The sequence below is a fragment of the Taudactylus pleione genome, unplaced genomic scaffold (genome assembly GCF_031769625.1).
Source record: "Taudactylus pleione unplaced genomic scaffold, aTauple2 ptg000580l, whole genome shotgun sequence".
NCBI lineage: Eukaryota > Metazoa > Chordata > Amphibia > Anura > Myobatrachidae > Taudactylus > Taudactylus pleione.
Window position 1 is genome coordinate 1,647,060 of NW_028284982.1, and position 24,978 is coordinate 1,672,037.

Below are 24,978 nucleotides of genomic sequence, written 5' to 3' on the forward strand. Positions count from 1 at the left end.
TATACATACAGCAGCAGATAGGGGAGTACCTGCTATGTATAAGCAGTGAGTGCAGTAAGGAGATTCCTGGATATACATACAGCAGCAGATAGGGGAGTACCTGCTATGTACAAGCAGTGAGTGCAGTAAGGAGTTTCCTGGATATACATACAGCAGCAGATAGGGGAGTACCTGCAATGTACAAGCAGTGAGTGCAGTAAGGAGATTCCTGGATATACATACAGCAGCAGATAGGGGAGTACTTGCTATGTACAAGCAGTGAGTGCAGTGAGGAGTTTCCTGGATATACATACAGCAGCAGATAGGGGAGTACCTACTATGTATAAGCAGTGAGTGCAGTAAGGAGTTTCCTGGATATACATACAGCAGCAGATAGGGGAGTACCTGCAATGTACAAGCAGTGAGTGCAGTAAGGAGATACCTGGATATACATACAGCAGCAGATAGGGGAGTACCTGCTATGTACAAGCAGTGAGCGCAGTAAGGAGACTCCTGGATATACATACAGCAGCAGATAGGGGAGTACCTGCTATGTACAAGCAGTGAGTGCAGTAAGGAGTTTCCTGGATATACATACAGCAGCAGATAGGGGAGTACCTGCTATGTACAAGCAGTGAGTGCAGTGAGGAGATTCCTGGATATACATACAGCAGCAGATAGGGGAGTACCTGCTATGTACAAGCAGTGAGTGCAGTAAGGAGATTCCTGGATATACATACAGCACACAGATAGGGGAGTACCTGCAATGTATAAGCAGTGAGTGCAGTAAGGAGATTCCTGGATATACATACAGCAGCAGATAGGGGAGTACCTGCTATGTACAAGCAGTGAGTGCAGTAAGGAGATTCCTGGATATACATACAGCAGCAGATACGGGAGTACCTGCTATGTACAAGCAGTGAGTGCAGTGAGGAGTTTCCTGGATATACATACAGCAGCAGATAGGGGAGTACCTGCTATGTACAAGCAGTGAGGAGTTTCCTGGATATACATACAGCAGCAGATAGGGGAGTACCTGCAATGTACAAGCAGCGAGTGCAGTGAGGAGATTCCTGGATATACATACAGCAGCAGATAGGGGAGTACCTGCTATGTACAAGCAGTGAGTGCAGTAAGGAGATTCCTGGATATACATACAGCACACAGATAGGGGAGTACCTGCAATGTATAAGCAGTGAGTGCAGTAAGGAGATTCCTGGATATACATACAGCAGCAGATAGGGGAGTACCTGCTATGTACAAGCAGTGAGTGCAGTGAGGAGTTTCCTGGATATACATACAGCAGCAGATAGGGGAGTACCTGCTATGTACAAGCAGTGAGGAGTTTCCTGGATATACATACAGCAGCAGATAGGGGAGTACCTGCAATGTACAAGCAGCGAGTGCAGTGAGGAGATTCCTGGATATACATACAGCAGCAGATAGGGGAGTACCTGCAATGTACAAGCAGTGAGCGCAGTGAGGAGTTTCCTGGATATACATACAGCAGCAGATAGGGGAGTACTTGCTATGTACAAGCAGTGAGCGCAGTGAGGAGTTTCCTGGATATACATACAGCAGCAGATAGGGGAGTACCTACTATGTATAAGCAGTGAGTGCAGTAAGAGTTTCCTGGATATACATACAGCAGCAGATAGGGGAGTACCTGCAATGTACAAGCAGTGAGCGCAGTAAGGAGACTCCTGGATATACATACAGCAGCAGATAGGGGAGTACCTGCTATGTACAAGCAGTGAGTGCAGTAAGGAGTTTCCTGGATATACATACAGCAGCAGATAGGGGAGTACCTGCAATGTACAAGCAGTGAGTGCAGTAAGGAGACTCCTGGATATACATACAGCAGCAGATAGGGGAGTACCTGCAATGTACAAGCAGTGAGTGCAGTGAGGAGATTCCTGGATATACATACAGCAGCAGATAGGGGAGTACCTGCTATGTACAAGCAGTGAGTGCAGTAAGGAGATTCCTGGATATACATACAGCAGCAGATAGGGGAGTACCTGCTATGTACAAGCAGTGAGTGCAGTGAGGAGATTCCTGGATATACATACAGCAGCAGATAGGGGAGTACCTGCTATGTACAAGCAGTGAGTGCAGTAAGGAGATTCCTGGATATACATACAGCAGCAAATAGGGGAGTACCTGCTATGTACAAGCAGTGAGTGCAGTAAGGAGATTCCTGGATATACATACAGCAGCAGATAGGGGAGTACCTGCTATGTACAAGCAGTGAGTGCAGTAAGGAGATTCCTGGATATACATACAGCAGCAGATAGGGGAGTACCTGCTATGTACAAGCAGTGAGTGCAGTGAGGAGATTCCTGGATATACATACAGCAGCAGATAGGGGAGTACCTGCTATGCACAAGCAGTGAGTGCAGTAAGGAGATTCATGGATATACATACAGCACACAGATAGGGGAGTACCTGCAATGTATAAGCAGTGAGTGCAGTGAGGAGATTCCTGGATATACATACAGCAGCAGATAGGGGAGTACCTGCAATGTACAAGCAGTGAGTGCAGTGAGGAGTTTCCTGGATATACATACAGCAGCAGATAGTGGAGTACCTGCTATGTACAAGCAGTGAGTGCAGTAAGGAGATTCCTGGATATACATACAGCAGCAGATACGGGAGTACCTGCTATGTACAAGCAGTGAGTGCAGTGAGGAGTTTCCTTGATATACATACAGCAGCAGATAGGGGAGTACCTGCTATGTACAAGCAGTGAGGAGTTTCCTGGATATACATACAGCAGCAGATAGGGGAGTACCTGCTATGTATAAGCAGTGAGTGCAGTAAGGAGATTCCTGGATATACATACAGCAGCAGATAGGGGAGTACCTGCAATGTATAAGCAGTGAGTGCAGTAAGGAGATTCCTGGATATACATACAGCAGCAGATAGGGGAGTACCTGCTATGTACAAGCAGTGAGTGCAGTAAGGAGTTTCCTGGATATACATACAGCAGCAGATAGGGGAGTACCTGCAATGTACAAGCAGTGAGTGCAGTAAGGAGATTCCTGGATATACATACAGCAGCAGATAGGGGAGTACTTGCTATGTACAAGCAGTGAGTGCAGTGAGGAGTTTCCTGGATATACATACAGCAGCAGATAGGGGAGTACCTACTATGTATAAGCAGTGAGTGCAGTAAGGAGTTTCCTGGATATACATACAGCAGCAGATAGGGGAGTACCTGCAATGTACAAGCAGTGAGTGCAGTAAGGAGATACCTGGATATACATACAGCAGCAGATAGGGGAGTACCTGCTATGTACAAGCAGTGAGCGCAGTAAGGAGACTCCTGGATATACATACAGCAGCAGATAGGGGAGTACCTGCTATGTACAAGCAGTGAGTGCAGTAAGGAGTTTCCTGGATATACATACAGCAGCAGATAGGGGAGTACCTGCTATGTACAAGCAGTGAGTGCAGTGAGGAGATTCCTGGATATACATACAGCAGCAGATAGGGGAGTACCTGCTATGTACAAGCAGTGAGTGCAGTAAGGAGATTCCTGGATATACATACAGCACACAGATAGGGGAGTACCTGCAATGTATAAGCAGTGAGTGCAGTAAGGAGATTCCTGGATATACATACAGCAGCAGATAGGGGAGTACCTGCTATGTACAAGCAGTGAGTGCAGTAAGGAGATTCCTGGATATACATACAGCAGCAGATACGGGAGTACCTGCTATGTACAAGCAGTGAGTGCAGTGAGGAGTTTCCTGGATATACATACAGCAGCAGATAGGGGAGTACCTGCTATGTACAAGCAGTGAGGAGTTTCCTGGATATACATACAGCAGCAGATAGGGGAGTACCTGCAATGTACAAGCAGCGAGTGCAGTGAGGAGATTCCTGGATATACATACAGCAGCAGATAGGGGAGTACCTGCTATGTACAAGCAGTGAGTGCAGTAAGGAGATTCCTGGATATACATACAGCACACAGATAGGGGAGTACCTGCAATGTATAAGCAGTGAGTGCAGTAAGGAGATTCCTGGATATACATACAGCAGCAGATAGGGGAGTACCTGCTATGTACAAGCAGTGAGTGCAGTGAGGAGTTTCCTGGATATACATACAGCAGCAGATAGGGGAGTACCTGCTATGTACAAGCAGTGAGGAGTTTCCTGGATATACATACAGCAGCAGATAGGGGAGTACCTGCAATGTACAAGCAGCGAGTGCAGTGAGGAGATTCCTGGATATACATACAGCAGCAGATAGGGGAGTACCTGCAATGTACAAGCAGTGAGCGCAGTGAGGAGTTTCCTGGATATACATACAGCAGCAGATAGGGGAGTACTTGCTATGTACAAGCAGTGAGCGCAGTGAGGAGTTTCCTGGATATACATACAGCAGCAGATAGGGGAGTACCTACTATGTATAAGCAGTGAGTGCAGTAAGAGTTTCCTGGATATACATACAGCAGCAGATAGGGGAGTACCTGCAATGTACAAGCAGTGAGCGCAGTAAGGAGACTCCTGGATATACATACAGCAGCAGATAGGGGAGTACCTGCTATGTACAAGCAGTGAGTGCAGTAAGGAGTTTCCTGGATATACATACAGCAGCAGATAGGGGAGTACCTGCAATGTACAAGCAGTGAGTGCAGTAAGGAGACTCCTGGATATACATACAGCAGCAGATAGGGGAGTACCTGCAATGTACAAGCAGTGAGTGCAGTGAGGAGATTCCTGGATATACATACAGCAGCAGATAGGGGAGTACCTGCAATGTACAAGCAGTGAGTGCAGTAAGGAGATTCCTGGATATACATACAGCAGCTGATGGTGAATTAGGTAATTCACATAAGTATGTAGCTCGATGTCCTTCAGATTGTGTTCTGGCTTTCAGGATTTTCTCCTGTTATCCTCCGGTGTATCTCCATCTTAGGTTATAAGTGTAATTTCAATTTGATAACTGACACTTTGAAACTTAAAACTGACTATAGCAGCCTATGTCTATGCAGCCTAACTGATGACTAATAACTAAAGCTACAAAGGTGTGTGCCCACTGATTGGGACCCCAGCCTCAGTACTCAACGCACTCTAAATTGGGATGTAATAAAGTCTAAGATAAACAAATTGTGAGGGGGGGGAGACTATCACAGTTCACAATAATTTCCTAACTTCAAATATAGAAATTGCTCCTAATATAAACGTAGTGGCAATTTGCCTAAACCAATTTTTCATATCTGTGCTTTTGCAATCAATATACCAGCATCTGATGGGAGTAGTAGTAACAATTTACCTGCAATTCAGAGAGAGCGAGAAGTCGCATCACTCTGTGCGTGGTGTACATATGGCTGATAAGATGTCCGGCGTAACTCCATCTTAGGGCCGTATTCAGTTTGAGGCGCTAAGTCCGGATTCGCTGTAATTTACCGCCGATGACGTCATTATCGCCTGTTTTAGTTTTCCTCCGTATTCAATTAGAAAGACTTTCCACTTAGGCGGAAAGTTAACGCAATGTAATAGTCGGAAAAGTATCGCCTATGAATAGCAGGCGTTAAAAAGTGCTGAATTGGGGTTTTTGGGGTGCAACATTGCGGGACCCCCCAAGCAGCCTTCAGATAGTCCCCGAAAGGTAAACTGTGTCAAAAAAATGTAAAAATACACTTTTGGACACCCCAAAAAATTACTTTCATTTTGGGGGTGAAAAAAAAAATTGGGGGACAAAGTTAAAAACTAGCGAACTTTAGTCTGGGGGGGTCCCCGAGTATGCCCCAAGTGTTTTTTCTTCATTGCAGCTGCTTGCGGCAGGTGGGTGTTTCACGTTTTTTTCAACTCACTAGCAACTTTAAAATATGCTGACCCCCATTTTCAAGTACCCCAAACCTGATGGGCATGGTTATTTTTACCCAAAAAATCTTATAAATGCTCTTCTGCAGCACTTTCTTCCAAACCGCATTTAAGCACCTGCCGCGGCTATTACAAACCCCGACTTCCTTCAAGAGTTAATAATGGGGGTACCCATTTCCCGAAAATTCCCGTTATGTTTCTACCTGTGAAAAAACGGGATAAACCTTTAAAAAAAAAAATGACCTAGGGCCCCCCTCCAAAAGCCAAACCAGCCCCAGGCTTGCCAGCCAGTGGCGGTTTCTAAAAATACGGGGAGCAAAATGTGTAGGGTTCCACCGTATTTTAGAAACCAACAACAGGCTGCAGGGACTAGTGCTGGTTTTAAATATAGGGGGCAAAAAAGACATGGGGTACCCCCTATATTTAAGACCAGCACCAGACCCAACGACAGGGGTGTAATGCCACAGCCCGGAGACCCAATCACCAGGGCTCCATGTCCAAAGCATTACACCCAAAGTCAGTCAGCGCAAGCCGGTGATCTCGGGGGAGTCGGGGTTCCCCAAAAAAGGGTCCCCCCTCTCCCGAGCACCACAGGCTTACGCTGAAGCCCGGGGCTCTTTCCCATACCCCTGGAGTGGTGGGTATGGGGGAACAAATATTGTAAGACTATTGTACTTTACAGTGGAACTACAAGTGCCAGCATGCCTGCCATTTTACACTTGTGGAACAACAAGTGCCAGCAGACATGCAGCACCTGTAATTTCACTGTAAAATAAATAGTTAAAAAAAGACAAAACACACACACTGTGTCCAGTATAAGTTTATTACACACACCTACACATTCACACATACTTACCTATACCAGATGTTCTGTCCCCTTCTCCAGTAGAACATCTTGGCAACACAAAAAAACGCGTTTACCCGATCCACGCACTAGCTATCAGTATGTGTGTTGCCACACATACTGATAGCTCCCGAATGCCAGCTGACAGTTCCCACGTGGACGAGTCACACCACATGGGAACTGTCAGTTATCTGAGCCAATCAGCGGCCGCTCTACAGTCAGCGTGGCCGCTGATTGGCTCTCGGGACTGCCAGCTCCGTGCATGTTCCGGCAGCTGGCATTCGGGAGGTATCAGTATGTGTGGCAACACTACACACATACTGATAGCTAGTGCGTGGATCGCGTAAACGCGTTTTTTTGTGTTGCCAAGTCCCGGGGATGCTGCGGAGACCAGCACAAGGATATAGGTGAGTATGAAATCTTCCTTGCAGGGCCATGTTTTAAGGATGTTCTACTGGAGAAGGGGACAGATTCATCTGGTATAGGTAAGTATGTGTGAATGGGTAGGTGTGTGTAATAAAGTTATACGGTCACAGTGTGTGTGTTTTGTCTTTTTTTAACTAATTATTTTACATTAAAATTACAGGTGCCTTATGTCTGCTGGCACTTGTTGTTCCACAAGTGCAAAATGGCAGGCATGCTGGCACTTGTAGTTCCACTGTAAAGCACAGTAGTCTTACATTATTTGCCCCCCCCCCCCCATTACCCCCATACCCACTGCTCCAGGGGTATGGGGAAGAGCCCCGGGCTTCAGCGTAAGCCTGTGGTGCTCGGGAGGGGGGGACCCTTTTTTGGGGGGTCACCGACCCCCGAGATCACCGGCTTGCGCTGACCGACTTGGGGTGCTAATGCTTTGGACCTGGAGCCCCAGTGATTGGGTCTCCGGGCTGTGGCATTACACCCCAGTCGGTTGGGTCTGGTTCTGGGCTTAAATATAGGGGTACCCCACGTCTTTTTTTTAGCCCCCTATATTTAAAACCAGCACTAGTCCCTGCAGCCTGTTGTTGGTGTCTAAAATAAGGTGGAACCCTACACATTTTGCTCCCCGTATTTTTAGAAACCCCCACTGGCTGGTTTGGCTTTTGGGGGGGGGGGGGGAGGGGCCTTATGTCTTTTTTTTTTTTGTCAAGTTTTACTACTTTTTTTTTTTTTTTACAGGTTAAAAAATACGGGAATTTTTGGGAAATAATCTAGGGACCCCCCTAAAGATGTGTAGGCATGGGGGATCACTATGGGTACCCCCATTTTTAACTACTGAAGGAAGTCGGAGTTTAAAATAGCCGTTGCAGGTGCATTTTTGCAAAATTTTTAATAAAATGTGTTTCTACTTCAGGGTCCACAGGGTTGACCTTGGGGTATAGGTTGGGAACCAAATCCGGGCACCACGCAGTTAAAGCTTTTAGCTCCCAGGATGCACTTGGGTCCACTCTCCCTATAACCCCAGCCCCAAGCCAGAGGCTCCTCAGTTTAAGTTGGTGCCCGGCCGGAGTCGGGTCACAGTTTAGTGCAGTGGGGGGCTGATTAGCAGCCCCATAGCTTTATTTTTTCTAAAGGACAAAGTTTTTTATTTTTACTTTGGATTCTTCAGAGCGGCAGCGTCAGACTGTCCATAGGACGTCTAAGCTGCCGCTCCGTCACCCCACTGGCGCTGAGACGCCAGTACAGATCTGGGGATCTCAGCGGGACCCCAGAGTCTGTACTAGCCGGACTCTGCGGGCGCCCAGGACTGCTGCCGGATCCACGGGGAGCAGGTAAGGCGCGGGTCACTGCTTGTGGTGATCCGCGCATTTGAAATGCAGTCCTGTGCCTCCGGTCTCTGGGGACAGACCGGAGGCGCCGGCAGTGGCGGCGGGCCCCCCCATACCCCGTGTGTTCACTAGACCACCAGGGACTTAGTGTTCGGTGCAGGGAGCCGGCGTCCCGGGGGTTAATAGCCGGCCAGGGGAGGCAGCCTTCCCTGTTACAGCGGCTCCTCCCCTCAGCTCAGCGCGCCTTTCAGTATCTATAGTCTGGCGTCGCTGAGCTGCTTCCTCCGCGGGCCACGCTTCTTCTGAGGTCTCCAGCGGCCATTTCTCTGTGGTGCAGCAGAAATCTCTGGAGAGGGCAGTTGGTCCAGTCCCCCTGCGTACCTCACCATCAGGTCAGTGTACACAGCGCTGTAGCCTTCCCAGACACTGAATCTGGGTAAGTTGCATGCAGTGTAATAGTGCAGTATATGGTATGACATGTTTATGTATATATGTATATATCTGCATGGTATGTGACTTATGCTAGTGCTGACTGTCTGTACTTTATTCTCTCACCTGTCAGTATATATCTATCCCTTTTCCTTATCTGCCCTAATACAGCTGTACTTAGGGTGGTTCTGAGACCTCACATTTATATACTTGTTAATATTTGTGAAGTTTGTCACATACTGTTGCGTGCTGCATGTTGCCATATTTTTAGTGGAACTGTGTGTTGCATACGCTGAAAATGGGTCCCTGCAGCTAATTTTTAGTATCAGTCAGGACCAGTATAGCGCTGCTTGATCACAAGGCTTGGTCAGATATGTTTGACCAGGAGATAGAGCGTTATACTGCACCCATTTTACTATCCTGCAAGCCATGTGCTGCAGGTGTTAGTGTGGAGGATTTAACTCTTAAAGGGTTCTATATGTGGCGTCATCGGGTGCCGGCCCCTTTCACGACCCCCTTGGGCGGTTTGTTTTCTCGGGATCCTCTCAATTGCGGATCGCCGGGCGGGCCCCGTTGTTGTACCTCACTTGGGGTTACTTCACCATACTGCCCTTTTCATCTCAGGGTATCTCGCAGTTTCTTGCACTCTTCCTCTGTGACACAGACTATCGCTCCCTGCAGGGGTTTTTCGCAGAATATGAATTCCCCCTGTTGCCACCATAGTCTGTCATTCCCCTTGCAGGGATTACCACAACAGCCACTCTGGGTGGATGTCGTTTTCTACGAAACGCAAATTGGCGTGGTTGACGCCCTGTGGTTACTTCCCAGTTGGCTCTGCTGTGAACTGGATACTGTTTTGGGCTCTTTCCCTCTTATATGGGGGGAAGCCTATTTCAGGTATTATTATCCCTGCTTTCGGGCTGGTAGCAGGTCCATTCTGGTTATAGAGAATGTTGACCTGCACCTGTATCATACACCCTCAGTATTACGTGCCTTCTGGTTCCCTGTTGCTGACTAGCGGGTGGATCGCATAGCGGGACTCTGGCTGTTGCCAGATAGGAGGTGTTACAACAGTGTTTGGCCTCCTGTCCCAAATTCCCTGGGGGTCATCACGAGCCCCTCCTGGGGTGGATGGGCGTGTTACTCGTCTGATTACAGACGTTACTACGCCTCCCATTCCTGCGTGGTCGGATTCTTCGGATCCGTAGGTGGTAACTCTGCCTGAAATCAGTATACTCGCTTTCAGGGGTTGTTACCCATCCTACCATGGCTATAGCATGGTTGGTTAATACTATTGCATATTGGGTTGATGCATTTGTAACGTTTTTTCCCCTCCAACACGTCGGGGGTTCAAATGTATTTGGTCGCTCACGTAATAGATGCAGTTGTCATAGGTGGACATGCCTATATTGGATACCAGTCTCCTAACTTTCAGAGTTCCGGCTGCGACTGTATCCTCCATAATACCCTATGGCTGCGCTCTGGGAATGCAGAGGTGCAGATACCATCTATAGGGTAGATCTTGTTGGGTCCTGACCTTGACAGTGGCAGTACAAATTTACCGCCTTCAGCTATGCCCACTACAGGGCCTCAGACTAAGTCTATTAAGTCTTTTTGTCCTCTGGGTCAGCCTAAAGGTCTGTCTTTTCATAGACTGTCGGCCTTGACAAAGGCCGACATATCCAGTACCGAGCAGGCCTGGACTGCCAGCCGATCCTGCTTCTGAACCTACGGATATATCGTCAGCCTGACGAGACAGGCCTACCACTGGGAGATGGCGATTTTCTCAGTTCGCCCGGTACTAGTGTCAAGTTGCCGTGGCTACGTGGGGAGGAGGGTACACCCTCTCTTTGCTCAGGCGGCCTATTTCCATGTGATGGTACGCACGCCCTTATTCGGACCCGAACAGGGCCTTACAAATCCAGAAAGCTATACAGTTGTTGCGGTAAGCGGAGCTAATTGGGCCATCCCCACTTTCTCAGCGAGGGACTGGTTGTTCTGATTTCTTTCTGGTGCGGTGGCTTAATGGTCCTCTTTGGCCTATTCTCTGTCTCAATTCCCTGAACCAGTTCCTAAAGCTACCTGGGCTCAGGAGGCAATCCCTATGCTCCATCATACTATGTTTGGAACCTGGGGACTTTATGGTATCACTGGATATACAGGACGCGTGCCTACGGGTACTTACAGAGACCTTGCCTCAGCATGGACTGAGGTTTGCTGTATCACAGCACTTATAATTTTTCGGGCTCTGCCTGTTGGGACTGTTCTCAGCCCCACAGGGGTTTACCAGCGTTTTGGATTTTCTGTCAGTTCTTCTGCTCAGTATATCCCAATGCTCCTGTACCTGGATCGCCTCCTGCTCTTAGCAGGATCACCGGGGTTCTTTACAGCCAGGTCAGGTTGACTGTGGCTTCTTCAGGGTGCAGACGTTTAATCAATGGGGAAAAAGTCCTCCCTGCATCCCTCTCTGGGTATTCTTCACCTAGGAGCCCTGCTGGATTCTCAGAATCTGAGAATTCTTCTGGCGTAAGACGGTATCTCCACTCTTCCATTAGGAGTACATGGATGTCTACGCAGTCGACATATGTCTTTACACTCTGGGATGCATGGTCCACTATTCAGTGTCTGCCTTTGGAAGGGTGGAATGGGCTTAGTTCCATTCCAGGCCTTTCCATAATTGGCTTATCTCCAGATGGAACAAGTTTTTTCTGTCTGATCACTGTTCAAACGATGATGCTCTCCCCGGAGGCAAGTCGGTCCCTTTTCGGGTGACTATGGCCATCTCGTCCAGGGTATTCTTTGCTAAGGACAGTGTCTGGTTCGCATTCATTTCAGTGCAGTTGGATGTCTGTCGATTCCACCCTGTCAATTAACTTGATGGAACTTTAGCCTGTCTTGGACCTTCACTCTGGCATAGCCCTTGTTTCCCGGTGACCCTGAAAAAGTTCAGTCCGACAGGGTCAGAACAGTGGCTTCTTTTTTTAGCAATACTGTTCGTTGGGTGGCAATGTCAGGTATGTCATACATTCGGACATTGTCCGAGGGTCTCCTCCCGACCATCTCGACAGCGTTCATTTCAGGTGCTCTCCATTGGGAAGCGGGAGTCCTCAGCCGTCACAACGTGCATCCCGGGGACTAGTCTCTTCCCCAAGAGAGGTTTCATCTCCGGTGAGCAGGGGGGGCCCTCCTGAGGTGACCCTCATGGCCTTCTGACTCTATCACACTATGGTGTTACAGTCCAACTCTGGGGATTCTGAAGCAACCTTCAGTGACTCTTAGTCGGTGAAGTGGTCCTTCCTATTTGCGTACCTGTGTTCTCCGGTCTCCATTCTTCCTCGACGGAAGTGTTTTAATCAAGACTGAGATGCTTTACTGCTGGTGGCTCCTGATTGCCCCAGATGTCAGGGGTACTTGGTTTTTCGGAGTCTCTCCATCGATACTCCATTCCTGATGCTTCACTGCCCAGACCTGTTGTCTCAGGGTCCTGGGGTTTGCCTTGGACCTGGGTCGTTTGTCTTTGACTGCGTCCCTACAGTGCTCTTACGGCTTCCCTGGCTTTGTCATCGTTGGAATGATTAGAGCACATGGATCAGCTTTTGCTGGGACCTACCACAAACTGTGGCAGCCATAATTCTTATGGTATTATACCTGTCGATACGATCCTCCGGTGTCCAGGATTTCCAGATATTCTGGCATTCCTTCAGGCTGGCTTGGGTTTCACCCTCGGCCTGGCCTTTCTGACAGTGCGGATCTCTACACTGTCAGTATGATTAGGATATGGAATTGCTCCACTCTGGTATCCAGTTCATCCTTTGAAGTGTTTTCTGGATTATGCCTCCATTTGTCCTCCCTAGGGACTCCTTGGGAGTTAGTAGTGGTTCTTCGTTCCCTCCGGGGACAGTCAATGAAACCGCTGGTTGTGATAGCCATTACATGGTCTATTGCTTTGGCTCTCTCTCTTTCTCTCAGGGTGTTTATATCAACCAGGTGAGTGTCGGAATTGGGAGCTTTCTCATGTGGCTCCCTCTTCTGGAGGGCATCATGTCAGGGTGTGAGTTGCTCTCACCCTGTGTTTCTTCTTAGTGATTTTTAGGTTCCATATTATTCTGGAACTTATGGTACGGCCATTCAGTCCCCAGTCCTCTCGGCTGGTGTGGCCTCATTGACTGTGGTCCGGCCTCTGTGGATTTATGTGATCCGTTCAAGTTCCATACGGAAATCAGACTCCTTATTGGTGGTCTGAGATTTCTGGTTTTAACAGGAAAGGATGGCCGGCCTATAGCCAAATGTTGGATGGATGGATGGCCTCGTATGTCTTCTTCAGGGGCCTACCCATGGGTAGGCCTTTCTGTTGTTGATGCTTGTTTTTTCACGGGCCATGTAACCCTCGTAAGTGGCTCGCTGTGGCGCCTTGGCTGTTTTGCCTTACTAGGTGACCACGTGGTCTTCTGTCCGCACCTTTTTAAGGTTCTAGGCATTGGTTTCCTTTGCCTCTCAGGATGCTTCCTTTTTGGCGGCGGATTCTCCTCTCAGCACAGGAGCGTCCCCACCCTTGGTTGAACTGCTTTGGGACATCCCCAAGGTCAACCCTGTGGACCCCCTATGGACCCTGAAGTAGAAAACAGGAGATATGGTAAGAACTTACCTTTGTTATCTCTGTTTCTACGAAGTCCATAGGGTCCACAGGGCGCCCGCCCTGACGCACCTGGCTTCATATGGGCTGTGTGGCTGGTCACCGGTTTTCCGTCTCCCATTTCTGTGAGTATGGTTTCTTGTGTGTTCCAGTCTTCCTTCTCTCTGTTTCTCTCCTCCTCCGGCCTTTGGCTACTTACAAACTGAGGAGCCTCTGGCTTGGGGCTGGGGTTATAGGGAGAGTGGACCCAAGTGCATCCTGGGATCTAAAAGCTTTAACTGCGTGGTGCCCGGATTTGGTTCCCAACCTATACCCCAAGGTCAACCCCGTGGACCCTATGGACTTCGTAGAAACATATAACAAAGGTAAGTTCTTACCATATCTCCTGTTTTTGGGACTTATAAATATGCTAGTACCCATTTTCATGTACCCCAAATTTGATGGGACCATTTTTAAAAACGAAAAAAATAAGCTAAATGTCTTCTGCATCACTTCTTCAAAGTCGGGAAAAAAAACACCTGCTGCAGCTATTTAAAAACCCGATTTTCTTTTGCAGCCAAAAACGGGGGTACCTATAGTGATCCCCATGTCTGGACATCTTTAGAGGAGTGCTAGAATTATTTCCCGAAAATTCCCGTGTTTACCGCCGATTCAAGTATCGCCGGGTCCCGTTTTCGTCTAGTTTCAAATTGAATACGCGGGCACGTGCGCGATACTTTAACGCCTGGAAAACAGCTGAAGGCAGCGTTAAGTCCGGGCCGCGTTAAGTTAACGCGGCTCGGCTCAATACGGGCCATAGATTCAAAGTGTAATTACAATTTGGTAACGAACACTTTGAATCTAAGACTGACTATAGCAGCCTATGTCTGTGCAGCCTAACTGATCACATATATATGTGTGTGTATGTGTGTGCGTGATTATATATATATATATATATATATATATATGTGTGTGTCTGTCTGTATGTGTCTATATATATATATATATATGTGTGTGTCTGTCTGTATGTGTCTATATATATATATATATATATATATATATATATATATGTGTGTGTGTCTGTCTGTATGTGTCTATATATATATATATGTGTGTGTCTGTCTGTCTGTCTGTCTGTCTGTCTGTCTGTGTGTGTGATGCTCCCCAGTTATTGAGGTCAGGACCTTAGTATCAGTCACTTTAATATTTCTTTATTTATACAGGTTGAGTCTCCCATATCCAAATATTCCGAAATACGGAATATTTTTGGCATGACTGAGATAATGAAACCTTTGATTTTTGATGGTTCAATGTACACGAACTTTGTCTAAGGCACAAATTATTAAAAATATTGAATACAATTACCTTCAGGCTGTGTATAAGGTGTATATGAAACATAAATGCATTTTGTGTGTATATTTGGGATCTATTCCCAAGATATTTCATTATGGTATGCAATTATTCCAAACTACGGAATATTCCGTTATCCAAAATACCCCTGTTCCCAAGCATTTTGGATATGGGAGACTCAACCTGTGCTGCTATTTATTACTGTAGGGGGTAACAGTGCCTTTTGTCAGCTGCATCTTCCGGCTGTGAGTCTGCCACGGATTTCAGAGTCCCCCGCTCATCTGGCTCCATTGCTGCCCCATCATCACAATACTGTGGCACAGAGACTGGCATCTCCTTTGGCAGGTCAGTAGCACTGGTGTGGACCACAGACTGGTTAGTTAGATGCAGGTCATGATCTCATTGGGTGCGGTGATGGGAGCAAGTGGCAAGTTTGATCTTTGTACTTAGTTTATGATGGTGACAGATGAATCGTGGGGCAGATACTCACTCATTTTGTTTGAGTTGCAGAGCTTGCAATCTATTTTTATCATCTCATTTCTTTTATGTCACAGGACTGACTGCTGCTTACAGTGAACATGCTGGGAATTCTCTGGTCATTTTCCAGTTGACAGAAGCCGGTGATCTCTTCACCCAGAGACTAGTGAGGAAAGAACCAAACGTGTCTCTTCCCTGTACGGATAATCCCACCACCGCATTACATTCATCAGACCAGCAAGAGACCCTGCTCGATACCCAGCCTGAGGAGCAGACTCCAGCAGGGCAGGAAACAGACCAGAGAGTGGTGCTAGAGCATGGCCCTGAGGCCAGCCAGACTCCTGTATTGACCCCCACCCATGAAGTGTTGGCTGCTGAATCTCATTGCACAGTTTCTTCTCAATCACTCAGTTCCAAGTCTAAGCTTCATTTCCGCTGGTGGATTCGTGATCTGCTTGCACAGCAGCGAATGGAAAGTCTCCAACGCCCGGGATTCCAAACCAACAAGCTTTTCAGTACTAAAGAATTAGGAGAGCGTGTGCCGGTGTTGTCCGACCTGCGAGGTCACTTGCGTGAGAGTATGAAACAGGGAAATCTTATACAGCTCTGTGCCCCAGCGGCATTGGAGACCTTAGAGTCCGTATGCACAGAGGACTGGAATGACCCCTTAAGCCAGAGACTGAGTGCTTCCTGGGAAGGTCGGCTAGTGCTGTGGTGGGACGACCATTATGGGCTGAACAAGGACAGCAAAATTCAGGCTCTTCGAGAGAGGAAGAGAAGGCAGAAATTGCTGAGAGCCCGCAAGCGGAAGATGCTATCTGGAGGTTTCACTCCCTCCTTCAGTCTGGGGTCGGATAATTACATGACAGCAGTCAGTTCTACATATGACAGTGCCCCTTTGTCAGACACCGGAATGTCCCTTGCCTCTAGTCACTGTGAGCCCTATATGAATCCTACTTCTACAGATCTAGGATCTCCAAGGACTGCGGAATCGGGGCCATCCCAGACCACTGAGCAATCTTACACAGGTCACGGGTGCTCGCCAGACAACTCCCAGTTATGGAACGTCTCGCAGTCTTCATATGGCTCCATTCCCCTCACGTCATCCCAATCTCTCAGTTACAAGGGTATCCCCAGAGAGCGGAGACGGACGCTTCAAGACTACATCTCCTTCTTAGGAGAAGGCGGCAGCGCTGTCCAGTCTTCCTCACAGGCCCTTCCACCCCAGAGCTCCCAGACTCCTTCACAGCGCTCCCAGCCAAGTAAGAGATCTCGCATGGGGTTCTAAGCAGCCTCCATCCCAGCCACAGACCCCTCGTAGCAATGACGTCAGGTTTTGCCCTCTCGTAGGGGGAGCTCAGGGGGATTATGGATCTAAAAATGGCTTCTAATAAATGGTGAACCAGCAAGAATTCTCATACGCTGTCTTGTACTATTTACATTGAGAAGTATATAGGCTGGTTCTATACATGGCTCCACGTGCACCCCGATCCCAGTATACGCCATGTTTTGGTGACACTGAGTATACGGTGGCGCTGGGTCATATTATGGTGGCGCTGGGTGTGAATGGAGACGAGTCCACACAGAAGACAACATAATCAGGTGCTGGTTTATTATCCAGGTAGCATAGGACACAGGGTTACTACAGGTACAGACTGTGTAGCTGGTATGCTAGATGCAACCTGGAGGGAATATAGGGTACGCTGGGTGTTGTAGTGGACACACACACTGTAGGAGGACAGCAGGAGGTCTAAGGCACTGTGTGTTGGTGACATATGACCATGGGGTCTCTGTAGGGCTCCTGGTGTAGAGAGTAACTCAGGGGCACATCTGGTCATACAGGATGCTGAGAAGGAAAGACGCACGGTGTAACCGCACATGCTCAGATAGCGCATGTTGGGGGGACAGGCTTCAGTGGGGAGCTGCTGGGTCCTAGTGCCTGGCGGCTGCAAGGCTGAAGGGAACGGGCTGCGCGGAGCACTTCTCTAACAATGATCTAGTGCTGCAGATGGTGACGACAGGTTCAATATTTTTGCCGACATGGTCATAATGTCTACAGGAATATGTTGAAATTCAACATTGTCAGAATGTCAACAATGTCAGTTTAAGGTAAGCGTAATGATAATGTCGGCATTTCACTTGTCCACATTCTGTGTTGGTGCATATTGCTGCTATATTTATGGCATATATATATATATATACATACAAAAAGCACTAATCCACGGCACTCACCATTCCTAGATTTGGGGTGCAGCATGGTATGTGACCACATTGTTTAAATAGGAATCACAGGGGCTCTGCACTCACCATAATAACTAACAATAATAATAATAAACAGTGGGGTTTTGGTTCATGAATTGATCAATGCATTTAAGCTTGCAGCCCATCGTCACGGGACCCCACTTTCCTGCAAGTCCCTACTCTATTGCTCAGAATTATGGATATGGCCATCACATTAGTGTTACACTCAGGGTATGCTATCTATATATATATATATATATATTAGTGTGATGTATCTGGGGTAATTAGCGCAGTAGAGCGGTCAGTGGTGCAGTGAGTAGGGGGCATAGTAAAGACCCACAGGCAGCTTTGCAGGATACAATGTAAATAAATGGTGCTTATCAGCATTTCAGAAAAACAAAAATAAACATCCTCGCCCCTCGCTCAGGCACTAACTCACTGCTTACACCCCGACTATGGGCCACATTCAATGTGATGGTGAAAAGTCAGGTCAGACTTTTCGCCATCATCGCAGGTTTTTTTTAAAGCGTGCCCGCTTTATCCCCGTATTCAATTAGGATCATGTGAAAACGGGAGCCGTCGGAAAGGTAAGTATTGGAAAAATCAGGGAATTTTTGGGAAATGTTCCTTGGACCCCCCTAAATATGTCCAGACATGGGGGATCACTATGGGTACCCCTGTTTTTGCCTGCTGAAGGTAATCGGGGGGGGGTTTAAATAGCCATGGCAGGTGCATAAATGCGCCTGTGAAGATGGGGGTGCAGAATAGCACTTACCTTTTTTGTTTGCCAAAAAAACTACTTCCATCAAATTTGGGGTACATGAAAATGGTATACGATCAGGAAACCAGCTGCCTTAATACCGACAGTCGGCTTCCCAACTGTCATATCCCGGCGAGGGTGAAATGCCGGGCGTCCTGATCGAAGGGATGCCGGGCGCCGCGCAGGGGGAGGGTTAGGTTTAGGGCACCCGGGGGGGACTTAGGGTTAGGCACCCCCCAGGGGGGTTAGGTTAGGGGGAGGGGCGGTTAGGGTTAGGCACTTGGGGGGGGAGGTTGGGGTTAGGCACTTGGGGGAGAGGTTAGGGTTAGGCACTTGGGGGGGAGGTTAGGGTTAGGCACTTGAGGGGGAGGTTAGGCACCTGGGGGGGAGGTGAGGGTTAGGCACTTGGGGGGGAGGTTAGGCACTTGGGGGGAGGGTTAGAGTTAGGCACTTGGGGGGGAGGTTAGCGTTAGGCACTTGGGGGGGAGGCTAAGGTTAGGCACTTGTGGGGGAGGTTAGGGTTAGGCACTTGGGGGGAGGGTTGGAGTTAGGCACTTGGGGAGGTTAGGGTTAGGCACCCCTAAGGAGGGTTAGGGGGTTAGACTATACTTACCTTATCGGCGACCAGGATTTCCAGCGCTGTCGGGCTTCCATTGCCGGGCTCTGCTCATCTGTCGGCCAGGCGCTGCTGGGAATCGAACAGCCATGCGGCCGGCGGGATTTTATACCGATTCCCATGAAAATGGGTGTAAGCATATTTTTAAGTCCCTTAAATGATTTTAAAAAATTCTTCAAAAATGCACCTGCCGCAATGAAGAAAACACCTGCCGCATACTTGGGAACCCCTCTGGAATCTATTTCGCAACGTTAGGCTTTTGTTCCCCATATTTTTTTTCTTTAACCCCAAAATTCAAGTAAATTTTTTGGGGTGTCCCGATTTTTAAAAAAAAACTTTTTTTGACACATTAATTTTAGGGGACATTCCCAAGGGTGCAACCCCAATTCTGCACTTTTCTTCGCCACCTATTTTGTGGAGAAAAGTAATCCCCGTTTTTTTACAAAGACTTTTCGCACCGGCGAAAAGTCTTTGAAATTGAATACGGGGATAATTAAAATAGGCGAAAATTACGATAACGGGTTCTCGCCTCAAATTGAATACGGCCCTTAAATGGAAAGCTAATCTGCAAATGTAACACAGTCTCTTGAAGTCCTGTCTCTCACATGTATAAACGCATACAGTCCCAGAGATTTGCGGTCCTCCCTGCAGGTCTGGACACCAACCACACTGCGCTCTGTAGCTCCCGCCGTCCCACTGAGCGGAGGACTGATGTAGCCCTATGCAGGGGGACAGGAGCGCTGGCTTCTGGTACCCCAGAGCAGCAGGAGGGGCCAGGTGGAGCCATAGCTTGGACCATGTCCAGAGTCTGCAGCTATGACGTTGGGGTTAAAGAGCCAGGCTGCAGGACTGAGGGCTGTATGCTGGGGACTGGGAGCTTAGCTCCCAGCACTGTGTTAACAAAGCCCAGCGCTGAGCACAGAGTATAAAGAAAAACACAGGGTCTCAAATAAAATGTGCAACTATATTTTAACAGGGTTTTAAGTGTGTTTAAACGTGTATGTGCAGCACTGAGCCAGGCACACAGAGGCCGAGCTGCAGGGCACCAGACACTAGGGGCCAAATGTAATAGGTAGTCAGTTTTAGTAACAGTACAAACTCGCACTTTCTCGCACTTTTAAAAAGTGCGAGTTTGTACTGAAACTCGCAAATTCAATAGCCTGCGAACTTTTCAGCTCGAGGCTACTGCATTTGCGAGTTTTTCCCTATGTAAACTGACACCTCTCCTATGCGAGTAGCATTAAAAGGTGCGAGTTTTAGAGAAGCCATCACAGATCAGTGAGATCCGTGGTGGCTTCTGTGTGTGTTAAAAAAAAAAAAAAAACGTGCACCCCCTCCCCAAAAGCATAACCAGCCCCGGGCTTTATAAAGCCTCTTCTGGTTGTAAAAATACAGGGGCCAAAATGCGTAGGGGGCCCCTGTATATTAAGAACCAGCACAGGGCTTTGTTGAGCTGGTTCTGGAAAATCGGGACAAAACGAGTAGGGGTCCCCTGAAAATTCCAGAACCAGCACCGAACTCTTTCTAGCGGGGGGATAATGCCACAGCCAGGGAAAACCTTTCACCGGTTTCCCCGGCCAAAGCATTATCCCTGACTGCTAGTCAGTCCAGGCTGGGGATCCCTGGGGAGTTGGGTACCCCCCCAATAAAGGGGTACCCCTCTCCAGGGCACCCCAGGCCTAGACTGATAGCCCGGGGCTATCCCCGGCACCCTAGGGCGGTGGGTGCCGGGTTGATAGTGTAAAGTGAAAATGTAAAATTAAATTGACCATATTGTCTTTATTTGTAGAACCACAAGTACCAGCAAGCCTCCCCTGCATGCTGGTATTTGGAGAACCACAAATACCAGCATGCGGGGCATTACGGGCCCGCTGGCACTTGTAGTTCCACAACTAAAGAAATACGTAAATAAACAAACTTACAACGTGAAAGTATCATTTTAATAAAACATACATGCACACTCACACTCACACATACTCACCTAGTATCCGAAGTAATCCATAGGGGTGTACCTGAAAAAAAAAACCATATTCACCTCTCCTATGCGTAGATCACGTCCTCTTCTCCAAGTAGGCAATCCGGGGGTTAAAATAAAACGAAAAAAAAACGATCCATGCGGACTGAACAAAGGTATGTGTGTACACATACCTTTGCTCCGCGTAAATGACCGGAGCACACGTGTGCCCGTCAGTGCAGGGGCCGCCAGCCAATCAGGGAGCATCTCCGTCAGAGCAGCTCCCTGATTAGCTGAATGCAGCCAGCCTGTGTGTCCCTTAGACGTCTATGGTGAGAAATCCCCATAGCCGTCTATGGTGAGAGCCGCTACATAGTAACCGCAAGATTAATTGATGTTAATCTTGTGGTTACATCAATGATACCCCCGGGCTATCAGTCTAGGCCTGGGGTGCCCTGGAGAGGGGTACCCCTTTATTGGGGGGGTACCCAACTCCCCAGGGATCCCCGGCCTGGACTGACTAGCAGTCAGGGATAATGCTTTGGCCGGGGAAACCGGTGAAAGGTTTTCCCTGGCTGTGTGGCATTATCCCCCTGCTAGAAAGAGTTCGGTGCTGGTTCTGGAATTTTCAGGGGACCCTCACTCGTTTTGTCCCCTGATTTTCCAGAACCAGGACCAGCTCAACAAAGCCCTGTGCTGGTTCTTAATATACAGGGGCCCCCTACGCATTTTGGCCCCTGTATTTTTAGAACCAGAAGAGGCTTTATAAAGCCCGGGGCTGGTTATGCTTTTGGGGAGAGGGTGCACGTAATTTTTTTTTTATTTTACACCCTTTAACATAAGTACACACAGAAACGTGTAGATATCTCATGGATATGTGCATGTTTCTGTGTTAATCTGACCTGCTCAGGATGTACTCGCTAGCCTGAAGCAGGTCTATTATTTGGGGACTTTTGGTAATCTTTTTTTTTGCAAGCCTGAAACAGACCCTATTACTATTACATTGGGCGAGTTGATTGTTTTCAATGTGAAAACATCTGGATGCGAGTTTGAGAATGGGGAGTTTTAGTAACTCTCAAAAATGTGAGTTTTAATGAACAGACCCCGATTACATTGGAGAGTTATGAAAAATTGCGAGTTTAGCATCAAACTCGCAATTTACCAAAACAGACACCCTATTACATTTGGCCCTAGGTGTGAATATATTTAAACTGAATGTATGAATAAGTTAAAATACACTTACCTTTGGTCTGTGGAGGCCCAGAGCTCTCTGTGGGCTGCTGGCCCCCAGCCCATGTAAACTAAATGCCTTCCGCTGCTGCTTCATGCCTGAAAGTGACATGAGAAGGTAAAGGAAAGGCTGAATAAAACAGCCAGCTAAGTGCTGTAAGGAAGCTCCAAAGAGCTTCTGCTTGGTGGCCAGGAGACTGCTGGCTGGGCAGTGGCGGAACTCCCGGAGACAATGGAGTAATTTGCTGCCGTGCTCCAGCCCTTAAGGGGGCACCTGGCTCCTTTGTCCCCTGGGCCGTTCAGGGCACTGCTATGGAGATGGAGCGCCGCTGATCGGCGCTCCACCTCCAGCAGCGTCAGTACGGGGGCTGCGGTCGCACCCCCTATTTGCCGGGTGCCCGCTGAGTGTGTTACCAGCAGACGCCCAGCTCCTACTTTCCCCCCGGCGATAGCCGGAGCAACAGAGCTCACTCCTGAGCTCCACTTCCTGGTCCTGCAATGCACTATGGGAGTGATGTCACTCCTATAGTTCCGAGGAGCGGGCGCCGGGGACGGAAGGCAGCAGCACTGGAGCAGGGTTTCAGGTAAGTATTGTTTTTTTTTTTTGTGTGCGTTTGCGGAGAAGGGGGGGTTCACTTAAGGGGGCATTATTGGGGGCTCGCTACAGGGGGCATTACTGGGGGCTCGGTACAGGGGGCATTACTGGGGGCTCGGTACAGGTGGAATTACTGGGGGCTCGCTACAGGGGGCATTACTGGGCTCGCTACAGGGCGCATTACTGGGGGCTCGCTACAGGGGGCATTACTGGGGGCTTGCTACAGGAGACATTACTGGGTGCTCTCTACAGGGGGCATTGCGGGGGGCTTTCTACAGTGGGCATTACTGGGGGCTTACTACTGGGAGCACTACAGGGATTCTTACTACTGGGCCACTGCAAAGGGGGACCACTACTTTAAGTACTGCATAGGGGGACCATTACTGGGGGGCACTACATAGGCGGCACTGCATAGGGGGACCTCTACAGAGGGCACTGCACAGGGGGACCACTACTGGGGAAACTGCATAGGGGGCGGCAGCTGGGACTGGCATAGGTGCTGGGTGGTGGTACATTTTAATTTGGGGGTGCACCAACATTTATCTTGCCTCCGGGCACCTGGGATGAAGTTACGCCACTTGTCTGCCTCATCTTGGCACCCAGATTCAGGTAGAGGAGGTAGCAAAGACCCCCTCAGCAGAATCCTGGAAGTATGTTTTGTAGGGAAGTTTTTTCATCCCAGACGTGATGGCGCCTGGGCAGGGACGAGCCCTGCGGGTGGGCTCAGGCACAAAGGAGTGACCACTCCCCACTCCTATAGGGACAATGTTAAAGTTGGGCATGCAAGACACATGCACTTGGTTTGATTGGGTAAAAACCACATGGTGGACTTACCCCCCCCCTGTGGTAATATGTATGGAAGTAACATATAAGAAGGCCTGAGAGCCTGGTTTGTGTGTCTTTTTGAACATTAAAATGTATTGTACTACTGTAACATCTGTATGCTGTTATACCCCCTAAGCTAGGGGAGGGCAATAAGCGCCCCCCCCCAGATGTTGTAAAACTACACATCCCAGCATGCCCTGCCACAGTTTTGCTATTTGGCCATGCTAAAAAGGTTGCAATGCATGCTGAGATTTGTAGTTCAACGACAGCTGGAGGGCTGCTTATTGCCCACCCCTGCCCTAAGCCAAGGGGAAGAGTCTTTTTGAAGACTATCTGTGCAATAAACATCTAGTCTTTACAACGACTCCATCTGTATTCTGCAACAACAGAATTGCGCCAAACGCTATTCCATTCTACGGCTGTTCTGGATTGAGCCCAATGTCTCCAAGCTCACGCCCTCTGCCAGTCCCCGTGCAGAGCCTGATTCACTGTGAGGATCAGGGAATCAGCCGGCACCAATCAGGAGGTGTGGCAGAGGTGGTTCCGGTGCCGGTGTAAGGAGCCTGGGTGTATGTAAGAAGCGGTTCCAAGCGCCGATGGTAGGAGGTTGGTGGTGGCAGCAGCAACGTTACATGCCCACGGCGCAGTAAGCGGAGTCGGTATCAGGCAATTACTGACGGTAAGACGGAATCCCTGATACCCCAAGGTTTAGTGGGATCAGAACTAATCTGTGATCGAGTGTCGAGCTGAGCTCATCGGCCACAGCAGCTAACGCCCCAGTAGTTATTATATACCAGTTATTGCCTTATATGATTAATGCAAAATATGATGGCACCGCTGTTTTCATAGATGTCAGGAAATCATAGAACTGGGCATTTGAGCCCTTTCATCCCTGCCCCTCCTGGTACTTTCTGTAGTGTAGGGTGACTATAACTGGGAAATGGGGGACTCCTACATATCTAACAAGGGGGCAGATAGAACATTAATACTTCTCTCCCTTCAACCCCAGTGATTTTGCTTTGAGGGGGTGGGGTTTTGAGTTAAAATTACTCCCTGACATAATGAGCAACAAGCCCTGCCCCCTCCTGGGCAACAATCCCAGGCACACAATGCAGATATTTCTACGTAAGTTGCCCCCATTTGTCGGATGAGTGGGTCTCGTCCTTAATGTACATCTGGAGGATGAGTCCATTCAGCACTGATGGGGTTAAGGCCCAATAATATGCCAACAGTAATGTGCCCCCAGTAAGTGTAACTCCCAATAATATACCATCAGTAATAGTAACGTGCCCCCAATAAGTGTAACTCCCAATAATATACCATCAGTAATAGTAACGTGCCCCCAGTAAGTGTCACTCCCAATAATATACCATCAGTAATAGTAACATGCCCCCAGTAAGTGTAACTCCCAATATACCATCAGTAATAGTAACGTGCCCCCAGTAAGTGTCACTCCCAATATACCATCAGTAATAGTAAC

General features: G+C 48.4%; 1 protein-coding gene across 2 annotated transcripts in view; it reads left to right on the top strand.

Moving 5' to 3' along the window:
- TAF1C (TATA-box binding protein associated factor, RNA polymerase I subunit C) overlaps positions 1–16,689 on the top strand; it is a 130,913-nt gene extending 114,224 nt beyond the window's left edge. For both annotated transcript variants that reach the window (XM_088453526.1, XM_088453525.1), the window contains exons 14-15: positions 15,008–15,145; positions 15,355–16,689. In XM_088453526.1, the coding sequence (XP_088309652.1) occupies positions 15,008–15,145; positions 15,355–16,565 (1,349 nt within the window). In that variant the 3' untranslated portion in view covers positions 16,566–16,689. The remainder of the gene's footprint in view (positions 1–15,007; positions 15,146–15,354) is intronic.
- The last annotated feature ends 8,289 nt before the right edge of the window (positions 16,690–24,978 follow it).